General features: G+C 46.0%; 1 protein-coding gene across 1 annotated transcript; it reads right to left on the reverse strand.

The window, feature by feature from the left end:
- Positions 1 to 9,330: 9,330 nt before the first annotated feature.
- Positions 9,331 to 11,889, reverse strand: clrn3 (clarin 3; the record flags this gene model as incomplete). The annotated part of the gene is made up of 3 exons (XM_083787479.1): positions 9,331 to 9,617; positions 11,325 to 11,510; positions 11,811 to 11,889. 3 exons carry the CDS (start codon positions 11,887 to 11,889, stop codon positions 9,331 to 9,333), a joined length of 552 nt encoding a protein of 183 aa, XP_083643605.1.
- Between the last annotated feature and the right edge of the window lie 704 nt (positions 11,890 to 12,593).

Here is a 12,593-nt window from a genome sequence, read left to right on the forward strand (position 1 = left end):
TGCCACCTCGTGAAAAGCTGGAATCTGCTTTATCTTTATCTGAACTTTTTTTCTATAGGAAGCGTTGTATTTGGGATTACTTGAGTCTATACGTTGAGGCATTCAGCCCTATATTTTGAAAAGTAGTATTAGTATTTTGAAAATAGACTGACTCTATACAACACGTCACATCGCGTATTTAAGGGCATGTATAGGATCTGCTATTTTCGATATTTTCGAAATTCTTTCAGTTTCAGAAATTGCGGTTTGTCAGTTAACTTTAAAGCAAACATTTTGTCTGAACCTCAACCTTCATGGTGGACTTTGCGAAGAGAAGACTAAAAACTAAAATCAAAAACCTGCCACCTCATCATCATCATCAGATAACGCCAATGACAGCAACAATGACACGCCCCTGAGGCAGCCATCGACAGTAAAGCAATTAACTCCTCTGATTCTCTGAAACATTGATTTATTACTTTACAGCCCCTCCCTCAATGTAAAATAAACATCCCACCTATTTAGTGTCGGAGTGGGGGTCAAATGGCCCCCAATGGAAACCAACCAGGGGCCGAGTCAGGGGGGGGGGGGGGGTCAACTGCGTGCCCCCCTCCCGCGCGTCACACACACCCACTGATATGGATCATACCTGCCAATCAGGGCATCATTAATCAGCCATGTCAGGCGTCCTGGAGCAGAGAAAGTGGTCTCCCCTCCCCCTAAACCCCCCCATATTCCCCCATCCATCACTCTGGGTGTAAGGCGCCATGCGGCGGTGTCAGCGCGCTGCGTCGCTATCTGTGGAGATTGTTCATCACATGATGCGGACGCACGGTACAGGCTGGCAGGACGCTGCTGTACGCAGATTGATTGGTTCAGTTTAAAACCCATCCTCAGGTGGTCCGTCTGAGGATAGACAGGCGCTCTGTCTCTCTCTCTCTCTCTGTCTCTCTCTCTCTCTGTCTCTCTCTCTCTCTCTCTCTGTCTCTCTCTCTCTATCTCTCGCCTCCCGCATCTCCCCTAACTCTTTCTCCCTCTCTCACCTCCACCTTTCCCTCACCCTCTCTCTTTCTCGCCCTCTCTTCCAGTCTCTCTCGCTCTCTCTTCCTCTCCCCCCTCTCTCTCTCTCTCTCTCTCTCTCTCTCTATCTCTCGCCTCCCGCATCTCCCCTAAATCTTTCTCCCTCTCTCACCTCCACCTTTCCCTCACCCTCTCTCTTTCTCTCCCTCTCTTCCAGTCTCTCTCTCTCTCTCTCTCTCTCTCTCTCTCTCTCTCTCTCTCTCTCTCTCTAAAGTGGAGAAATGGCTGCAGGTGATGTGGAGTAGATCTTATCTGCTGTTAACAGAGGAATGACACCATAATGGAACAGCAGGGGTGCAATTACCAACCCCCCCAACCTCCCCTCCACCTCTGCCCCCCCCCCCCCCCCCTCCTCCCTTGGCCTAAACTCACTCCTCAGCCGTCACTGACAAATTAAGATTAATGACGGAGATAAGCGGAGCGACCCGCCTGCCTTTAACGATGCACCGCCACCACGGACGGTCGGTCTGGGTGCCAAACAAGGCCTGTTTTCTTGTGAGTGGACAAACATGGCTCGTCACAAGGGGTGTGTCCCCCCCCGTCCCCCCCCTCCCCTTTTGAGAGGGTGTCCACTGTGTGTGTGTGTGTGTGTGTGTGTGTGTGTGTGTGTAATGACTTGAATTGAAAGCACTGTACACACACGGCTAAATCCAAAGTGTTCATTAAGATCTGAGGCCGATTCTATGCCGTCTAAATCAGTAGTCCTCAGACTGCTTCCAATTGTGAATCTCCAATTGTCGCAGATTCTCCTCCACAAGAATTGAGATCACGATTCTCACACGATTCAAACTTTTTCCATGAAAATATTTATTCAAAAACATGAACAAAAACATAAGAGTAACGCCAAGTGCTGCATGACTTTCTTCACAAAATGAGATGTATATATATCTCATTTTGTATATATATATCTGAATATAGATCTGTCTTTTTTTCTCTCAGATTAATTGTGCAACACTACAAGGAGACCCCCCAAAAGAATGATATGCAGCTATTTGCCCGCGGACCCCCATCTGAAAATATTTAGTGCCAGGGACCCGAGAACAGAAAATGTGTGTTCAAAAATAGAAATTGACTTTGGGTCTTTAGAAAAGCGCTATATATGAATCACACGCTATATGGTTCTTTTCCAGGGTACAGACGTGTTTGTACTGTGACACCGTTGTCGCTGAAGCGGTGTTCATCAGTGCTCATTGTCTCCTATACCTACCTATATGGCAGAAAGTGTGAGCCGTGTGAGATGAGATCAGGGCTCTCTCACTGTCACCATCACGTATGCTCAGGCAGGAGGAGGAGGAGGAGGAGGAGGAGGAGGAGAAGGAGGAGGGGGAGGAGGGGGAGGAGGGGGAGGAAGAGGAGTAAGAGGAGGAGGAGGAGGTGAGATAAGGATGTGTCCAATGTGCAGATTGAGCTGCAGTGCTAGGATTGACTGCAGTCAGCTGTAAAGGTAGTTTACTAGTTCCCAGGTGGTTTACCTCTCTGGGCTTGTCCAGCAGAACAACATGAACCATATGAAAACAGATTAGGAAGTGGCACGATTGTGAACATTTGCCAGTGGTGTGCCCCCAGTTGTAATATATCGTTGCTGTCGGGCAGAAACCAGCCATCTCCATTTTTCAACATTTATTTTTTATTTTTGTATCTGCTATTGAAGACACCTTAGGTGTGTGTGTGCGTGTCAAATGAAAATGTATTAAACTTTGATGAGGCAGTATTGTGTTGTTAATATTTTGGACATAGCTGGTTTCTGCCCAACATATATTAGTTTGGATGGAGTAGTCTGTTTGGAAAAAGTGTGTAGCACTTTCTATGTAGCCCATGTCTGTATATAAACATACGTATAATGCATTGTGATCTGCACACAAACACTGCACAATTGTAATTATAAGCTCATAAACCTCCCAAGTGCTTTATAATTATAATCATAAAACACATTGTATCTACTAGGCCAGGGAGACCATAATTATTCAGCCCCTCAAACCGAGACCCTTAAATCAATGTTCTGTAAATGCATGCGATGCATTGCACACACCCATTCATGCGCACACACACACACACACACACACACACACACACACACACACACACACACACACACACAGTATACTGTATGTACCGTAGTTGTTGCATACAGGCAACGACTGACTGACAAACACCAGCCTCAGTGTTGAATTCAGACACGCAGTGCATTTGTACATTTGCATTATATAAACACAGGACACATAGAAGGTGCTGCAAACAGTATTATTACACAGGTATTTGCGAGGTCTTTTCATAGTAGGCCTTCCAAAACATGTTTTTCTGTTGACGCACACACAACCCAATATCCACGTGGAAACCGGCTGAGATGGACATCCACCCCCACCCCCTCCAGACCTCTGCTCTGCGGCCCATCCGAGGGGACCTTTCCCTGGGTTGACAGCGTGCCCCCCCTGCCCCGCAGCATGGAGGAGTGCAGGTGTCTGTTTCATAGGCCTCTGTAATGCGGGAGCGGGCCGGATAGGGTTTCACAGGTATATTCCCCACTTTAATCCTATCACACAGTAAGAGTGGCCGGGGCTCAGGGGTCCTGTGTTTTATAATCCCTGTTTTTTATCTGTTCTCGAGAGGTGACAGAAGAGAGAGGAAGAGATTAGTTGCAGATCGCTGATTTTAATCGATCCGTGTTTGCACAGCAAACGCCACCGCAAGAGGTCTCTTCAAAGCACCTTTGGTGCCTCGGTGCACAGGGTCCACAACTCACATTGTAACTTGCAACATCTCTGGTCTTCTCTTTTAAAAAGCAATAGTGGGATTACATCATGTGCAGAGAAGACTCTCCACATGTAATCCCAGTACTCCACCGGAAGGATACAGGATAGGCAAGCATGCACTACTAGGGACATCTGGGCACCTCAATGTAAAATTGCCTATTTTGTCCAAAAAGTTAAATCTTTGAAAAAAATCACACCTGTGTGAACTGAGGGGTGTAACTCCCCTCTCTCTCTTCCCCCCCCCCCCCCCCCCTCTCTCTCTCTCTCATTAGCAGTCAACAGTGCATCACTGTCTCTCTCTCTCTCTGTTTCTGGCACAACAGCGCCCCTACTGGTACTCATAGTCATATACTGGTGCTCATTAACATCACATAGGTGAACCAACACATAGGTGGGTGAACACGGACATTGCTGTTCCTTGGAGTAGTTGCACCACTCAACAAAGAAAATGGTCTCAAGTATACATGATATGAACATGCATAGTACATCACTATCAGACTTAATTGTATCCTTCAACTTGCCCCAACATGAATGGATATACAGGTTTCGTAGTAGAAATAATGTTCTAATCATGATTCATGTATACTTAACTTTTTTCATTTCTCCAAATATTTCGTTTTCTCCTTGGTGCCCAACTATATGCTGTTACCACGGCACTGACACACGGTTCAGCTCGTGGTCTGGAAGCTGCACTGCACACCAGCTACACGGCTAGCTGCACTAGGAGCATGATATGATCGCTGCCGAGTCCAAGGCTCGTGTGATATATATATATATATATATATATATATAGTCCCCCTTACATGAATCCCAAACCCAACTTGAGCCGGAATAGTTTGTGATGACAGACAAATTGAGGCCGACCCGACCTGAACCCGTCGGATCCCGTTTTCCCAAAGCACACCACAGGGCAAGGGAAACTCTTAAGCCTTATTCATAGTCTGGATTTCCGGTGGTGACGTGACAACCGAACTACAACATGACGTCACTGAGGTGACCACCGGACTACAACATGACGTCACGAGCCGCGGTGAAGAGCAAACCACCGCCCTTCTCTCTGTTTTTACTCACCACCGCTCAACGTTATTTCAGCGTTATGGTCACCTCACCACCGGAGCGGTAGTCCCCCCACCACCGGAGCGGTGGTCACCTCACCACCGAAAATCCAGACTATGAATGAGCCTTTATACTCTTCTTATACTTTTCCAAATGGCCTCTTAACAGTTAATATATATTAATATTTTTTTTGTCACAATAGGTAGACAATAGTGTAAAAAGGCGGAGAGATGGGGCGGTGTGACACACAGCAAGGGTCGTCGGGACCGGGATAATGCGGGATTACCAGCCTAGCTGCCCGGACCGATAATGCGTCCCGGGCCTTGAGTTCCAACTCTGCACTGTGCTGTGGATTCCCCCCCCCCCCCCCCCGCACTCCTGCGCCCCCCCATTTTATGCATCACGGTGGACCGAAACCTTCACAAACAACTATTGGAGCAGCACACTATAAGAGCACGTCCTTCTCCACGTCCCTTGAAGTGTGAGACTTAAAGGCAGAGTGGCTCCTTTGAAGGCAGGTAGCAGGCGTTGCAGGGACTGAAAGGTTGCCGCACAGGGCATGTCCAAACAGACTTACAGGCCCTGAGTGATGGGACACTAGAAGGAGAGCAGGTAACGGGACACCTCCCCCCACTGCTCCGATGTCAGCGCACTCATGTGAATCACAGCTGTGAGAGAGAGAGACACACACACACACACACACACACACACACACACTGGAAGAAGATCCAGGAGGCAAATAGTTGCCCGACTAGCAGGAAAATATCTCAGCATCTTCAACATTATCAGCAAGGCATTGTGTCTTGTGTTCGCACCGACCGTGCCCATCGCCGAGAGTGCGTTTGTAGTGTGCTGTATGTGTTGTTGCTCTTTGCACCTTTTCAAGGGGATTGGAGGGAGTCGCGTAATAAATCTCTATCTCTCATCGAGGCTTTCCCCCGCTTGATCCCATGTGGAAGTGGATAGGGTTAAGATGCAATGCATCACCGGAGTTTAAAGGGGATCAACTTAAATACTGCTTCTTCCATGGTGCTTGAACTGGCATAGATAAGTAAGGTAATCCATGTATGTTTTTCCCAGGGTTTGGGGAGGCAGACTTCCAGTCATGGGAATGCCTTACATGTGGGAAACGCACGCTCGTGTCCTCCTGTCCCTCCCGTGTCCTCGTTCGTCACTGTGTGAACCGTTTTGTGTTTTCTCAGCATTTCTGCTTTATTTGTCATCGAGACGGGAACGGGTGGGAGGGAGAAGGGGGGAAGCCTCGGGTCGGCTTCGAACCCGGGCCGGGCTCTGTGGGAATGACTGTTGCCTTATCTATGTGGTTAGGTATGCACTCTTTAACAGCAGCTGAGCCACCTAGTACGCCCCCTATTACGCCCTCCTTTTACACTCTGCCTATCTACGAGATTAGTCCGATTGTTCCACCGAGATATGCTGTATTTTAAGGACATTTATATGTTGTGTGTGTGTGTGTGTGTGTGTGTGTGTGTGTGTGTGTGTGTGTGTGTGTGTGTGTGTGTTCAACCTGTGCCCATGTTTTTTTTTCATCTAACAAAACCTACAGTACATTTCCGTATTACTCGTATTGCTTCCAAAATTATCAGACTTCCACGCCTACACTTTTTGATTTGAACAATAAGGCCATCACATGCTTATTGTAACTTAGTAATAAATGACCCTGATCATCCACTGTATCGCTCCTGCAAAGTCATCATCGGGGCGACTGTGGCTCACGAGGTAGAGCAGGTCGTCCAATGATCCATGGGTCGGCAGTTCGAATCCCGGCTCCTCCTCCCCCAAATTGCTCCCGATGTGCTGGTTGGTACCTTGCATGGCTTCCGCCGCAATTGGTGTATGAATGTGTGTGTGAATGGGTGAATTGATGCACAATCTATGTAAAGCGCCTTGGATAAAGGCGCTATATAAATGCACTATTTACCATTTATCATGCCATCTGGAGGAAGATACAGAACCATGAAGTGGGAAAAGGTTCATTTTAGCAGGAGTTTTGTCCCCTCAGCCATTGCAGCAAAGTTTAAACAAACTGTGATTACACGCATCTGTAATACTCAGGATCTAGTTTTTATTAGGGTTTCTTATTAACTTACGAAAAGGAAGCAGGAAACAGTCCTTTTAAACATTGCTCAATGCTCATACACCTGTAAAATAGATGTAATTTATCTGCAATCCCTTCTTTTGGCGATAGAGGGCAGCAAAGATACACTTATCAGCCCAAAGCTAGCATTCTCTCTCTTTTCTGCTCTCTCTCTCTCGCTCTCTCTCTCTCTCTCTCTCTCTATCTGCTCTCTCTCTCTCTCTCTCTCTCTCTCTCTCTCTCTCTCTCTCTCTCTCTCTCTCTCTCTCTCTCTCTCTCTCTCTCTTTGTATGTGTCATCTCTCTGCCTGGTGACCTCTGATCTGACTTCAGTAGCACCATAAAGGCCCTATAAATTCCAGGAATGGTTGACAGAGAAATGCTTCTGATAAATCCACCCCACCACAAAAGTACATTATTTCGGTTCAAGGCATTGTTTATTTGCTTTGTTTGTGTTTAATTTTTTGTCTGTGAAACATAAGTAGATATAAATCAAATATAACTCATATAAAATACAGATAGGATAAAGTTCAGGAAACACATATATCATCATGAACCACATTTTTCTTCTGGTATATGCTTAAAAACTAAACAAACTATTTTGTTGGCATGTCATGTGATCATTCTTATAAGCTGTTAATATGGCAGTATAACACACAGTATAACACACAGCATAGACTTGACTATAATATGACCAAAGGTCACTGGACAAACAGGCTGCAACTATTATTTCTTTAGCGATTATTTCATTGGTTACTTGATTAACTGAATATTGCATTGATGTGCACCGGCAAAGTTTAGTTTACTGATTTTATTGATTGATTAGTCTGTCTTACCCTAAATTGATAACATTAAAACCAGTTATTTTTTTATTAGCCTATATTAAAATGATTAGTTCAGTTAGCTATAGTGGACAACCATTATGGAATAAATGCATGGGCATTGATATGGATTTGTCCCACCCTTTGCTCCTCTATTCTGCCATGGCTTTTTTTTTATCCCACAATTTTGCAACCCATTGTTTCATCCAGTGTCGATTATCTAATGTAATCCTGGACGCTACACTTCCTCTGCCAACCTGGAGGGGCAGCAGACTGGCCTCATGCATGAGGAGTCCAAGCTGCTTCTTTTCACCTGACAGGGGGGAGTTTCCCTGGTTGGATGTAGCGCGTGGAAGGAACACGTTATTCCAACCAGTTCCTTTCCCCTCCATCAGGCGCCCCGGCTGGCCAGGGGGACGTAGTTTAGAGACCAGGATCACTGCATGTTTTTATGAGGGTCCCTAGGAGACACGGGGAGAACATGCAAACTCCACACAGAAAGGCCCTTTCACCAACCCCACTCAGGGTATGGGCACTGATGACGCGGAGGAGGGAACACGCCCCCTCAGCGCCCACAGCGTTGGCTTTTCATACTTCCATAGAACATTTAATATTACTGCTGCAGTTTGCTTCCATTCAGCCACAAAAGCTGAAAAATGTAGTGAGGTCAAACACTGATTGGCCGATTAGACCTGGCCTCACATTTGGCGCGCCAATTCATTCCAAAAGGTGTTTGATGGGGTTAATGTCAGGGCTCTGTGCAGGGTCAGTATTAAACTTCCTCGTCACTTATTTCAACAATCCATTTCTGCTATGTGGAAGAAGCGGGGACCAGATTGTCATTCTGAAACAGGAGTTGGCCTTCTGCAAATTGTTTCCCCAAAATGTCATTGTAGCCTGTAGCATTAAGATTCCCATTCACTGGGACAAAGGTCAGCTTAGGTCACTGATTGGAATAACCCCTAACTAGAAAATGAGTGGAGCACGTAGTATCTCCGCCAGGCTGGGTGGTCTAATACCTCAGGGCTGTGTAAGTTGTGGTTTGCAGCCTGTCGGGACCTGAGGAAAGTAGTGGGGGAGAAATGGGGTTTCCAGGACATACAGAGTCCGTTTTTGCATGTGTGGCGTACCCCTTGGTCATAAGTGATTTAAGTGTTTTTGTGCACTCTATAGAATACCATGGAAATGTGGACATATTTAGTTTTGGGTCTGAAATGCTAAATCTCATCAAATGGTGGTCTGTGGCTAAAGTGCAGAATAAATAATGGGCCTTGATATAGAAAGGGTTGAAAACCACTGCTGTATATGTAATAAATACTCCAGATAAATGGTCTTTGTCCGTCCCTGAGTGTGACGACGGGACATTCACCAATGTCACTGCAGACTAGGGTTGTAGTCGAGTCCACCTAGAGCCACCCAATCATGGGCGAGACAGAGGCGAGACCGAGTAAATGACAATGTGGACTCGAGACCGGAACTCGATACAAGTCAAAGACTTGAGTATTACTACAACACTACTGCAGACCGAGTCCATCACAGGCTGCCAAGCGCTAATACATCATGATTTCCTTGGGCGCGTCCTCGGTGGGCTTCTGCTGTTCCCGCCGGTGCGTGTAGGCCGCGTGCTGGTACAGGAAGACGGACAGGATGCCCAGGAGACTGAGCGCCACGTAGGCGATCAGCAGGTAGTAGCCGAGCTGCAGCTGGACGCGCATGCCCGTCAGCGTCACCGTCTCGGGATAGTTGTCGTCGATGAAGAGAAAGGACACGTCCGACGCCATGTCGGTCAGGTGCACGTTCACCACGAACATGATGAGGACCACCAGACACAGGCACGCTGTGGAGGAACAAGGGTTGTTATTATTATTGTTGTCTTGAATCTTTCATTCGTTTTTGTTTTTTTGAGTGGTGCAAGCACTCCTATTGACAGCTATGTGTGTCCCTGGGTCTGGGTCTGTGTCCCTGGGTCCCTGGGTCTGTCTGAGCACGAAAATAGCGTTGTTCACCACCAAGTGTCACTGTTGCACAGCCTAACACACAGACACACACAGGCCAGGGAGGAGGGCTTGTACAGCACAGCACAGCACAAGTACAGCACTACTCACTTCAGACGGGTCTTTTTTTCCCCGTTTTGACTTCATGTTTCCATTACTATTAGAGTGCATTCGGAAATGCGCACTGGGAATGTGCTCCGTCTTTTTTGTGCACTGGGATGTGACGTCATAGAGTGCACTGACTGAGTGTGGCTTATTATTTACGAACGGCCAGTTAAAACAACACAACTTCCTGTAACATTGAAAGGTAATTCATAACATTAGCCTACATGCTGTTGGTCTACACAGGTTGATGCGTGTGTAATAATAAAGCTCAAAGGACCAATTTCGCCGCCGGGAAGCGCTCGAGACACTGCAGTACACACTGGACAACAGCAACTTCAGAGTAGGGTCGGTCGGTAAGGGCACTCGGCACACCCGGGACGCAGCGCACTAGATTTTAGAATGACAACGCACCGAGTGCACTGAATAAACAAACGACAAGAGGGCACACCAGTGAGCTTGGTGCGTTCGGAAATTCGCACCGAGCTCACTATATGTTTTAATTCGTTGTTTGCTAGTTTAGTTTGGTCTTTATTTCGGGAAAAGGTTCAGCTTTCGTTTAGTTTTACTTTACTATTTGTTTGTTTTTGACGGGACAATGCATATTAAAGGACATTACACAGGATTTTACAATTTTCACCTGCAGTCCCCACACAAAACATAAAAATTAAACAGGCAGGCAGTGAAGCACATTACACTACCAGACAAAGCATACAAATTTACGTAGGCTAATTAAAGGGACACTTCCCCCATTTTGCAACCAGATCTTATTTTAATGCTGTTTGTGAGACAAGAAACACCTTCCTGGGGGGTTTTATGTGCAGGGTAATATGTGTTTTTAGATATTTTAGTATTTCAAAGTGTCCATGATGTCATGGACACTGGTTCTTACTTCCTGGACTACATGTTGTCTCAGTAAGCTCACACCAGAAAGCATTTCTGCAATAAAACGAATCCTGCTTATCAAAGAACCGCATTCTATTCCGAGCAAAAACGGGGGTGTCGCTTCGCTTCCAAACGCACTTGATTACGATTCGGTGCAGGTGTGAATGCAATCCGCAGTAAATAAAGGAAATGAAGCAAACAATGTGGCGGGTGAGGAGCTGAACACAGTTGGAGATGGAGAAGGCATATTTTACGCAGCACAAAGATGTCCCGTTACCGTGGATAGACGTAGTCGAATGAGACTGAAGCCCTGATCGAAATGAGGACGAGTACATTAATCAATTGCTTAAGGAAACACATAGCCTACAGAATATTCTGTCTATCTGTCTGTCTGTGCGTGCCGTAAACATGGAGTGCTGTCACTGTGTGGGGACTGGGGAGTAGGGACTTTCATCTCGATAAACTTGTAAACATTTTGCGCTGCTGTCTGTTATATCAGTGCGCTCAGGGACATCAAAACATGTCAGTGCATCTAATGCTCATAAGATCGGAGTCATTCTTACCACTCAGTGAGCTGCAAGCGTAGAAGCCGATGGGGCCCATGTAGGTCTCGTACGGATTACTGACACTGTTGTAGAGGGAGATTAGCAGGCTGAGGACGGAACACAGCATGCACACCACCAACAGGCCCACGGACAGAACGTGGAGGATGAAGGGGGCTCCTCCTAACTTCCCCAGCACTTCAAACACTGTGTGGGAAATGATGATTACATTTAGAGACGGTTTACCTTCAATTTACCCAAATCTTGAAAGAGTGAGAACTACTGATTTAGAAGGCATTTTGTAGAATCTGCCTCAGGTCTTGCGGTTAAAGTCGGGTCATGATTTACCTGCGAAAAGATCGTTTGGCCTCAAAAAAGGACAATTGTTTCTAGAAGAACGTCCATCAAAAAGATCCATAACAATTTGTGCGGTGCCAGTTTCATTGTATATCGTTCCTGGACGCGGAGTACAGACCATGGTCGTTTCGGCCCATTCGGTCGACATACAAAATCCCAACAACCCAATGGCGCAGGACGTCATGAGCCCACTGCCCAAGAAATGGAGGATCTTCTTAGAGGAAGGCATTCTTCTTTGTTGTATATTCCAATCACACTGAACGAGTGTTAAGAGTCCTGGTTTGGTTACAATCAGAGCACAACAGACTGCCGAGCCACCAAGACTTCCCTGGAATAGTTGCCTTCAGAGAGAGAGGGACGATATGGGCTGAAGGTATCATAAAACCTTGATTGAGAGTGACCTTTGGTCAGAACCTGGGGTGGTTGCCATAGTGTAGTGTTGACATCATCCCAAACAGCATAAAACATGTGATGTAAGGTTTGATTAGTGCGGGAAACAAAGATGATTAAGCCTGAGGACTGTCTGTAAGCAGGATTCTCCGATAATATTATTTTCAATATACCATATTGTGCCGAATATAAGATGACTCTAATTATAAGACGACCCCCATTTTTCAACTCATTAGTGGAAAAAGAACATTGAATGTCAAATAGTCCATTCCCTGATTTATAATACAACTTTATAGGAATTCTTCTGATTTTCTAAGCTCCGAGTCAAATCTCCAGTTATTCCAAATGTAACCTGAGTGAAACTATATGCCTAAACCTAATCTTATTCCTAGACGTAACCTCAGTAAAACGATGCCTAAACCTAACCTTATTACTACACGTAAGTTAACCTCAGTAAAACGCTGCCTAAACCTAACATTATTAAACGTAACCTCAGTAAAACTATGCCTAAACCTATTCTTATTCCTAACATTTATGCCTAAA

This window comes from Protomyctophum parallelum, assembly GCF_964188405.1.
Source record: "Protomyctophum parallelum genome assembly, chromosome: 17".
Classification (NCBI taxonomy): Eukaryota; Metazoa; Chordata; class Actinopteri; order Myctophiformes; family Myctophidae; genus Protomyctophum; species Protomyctophum parallelum.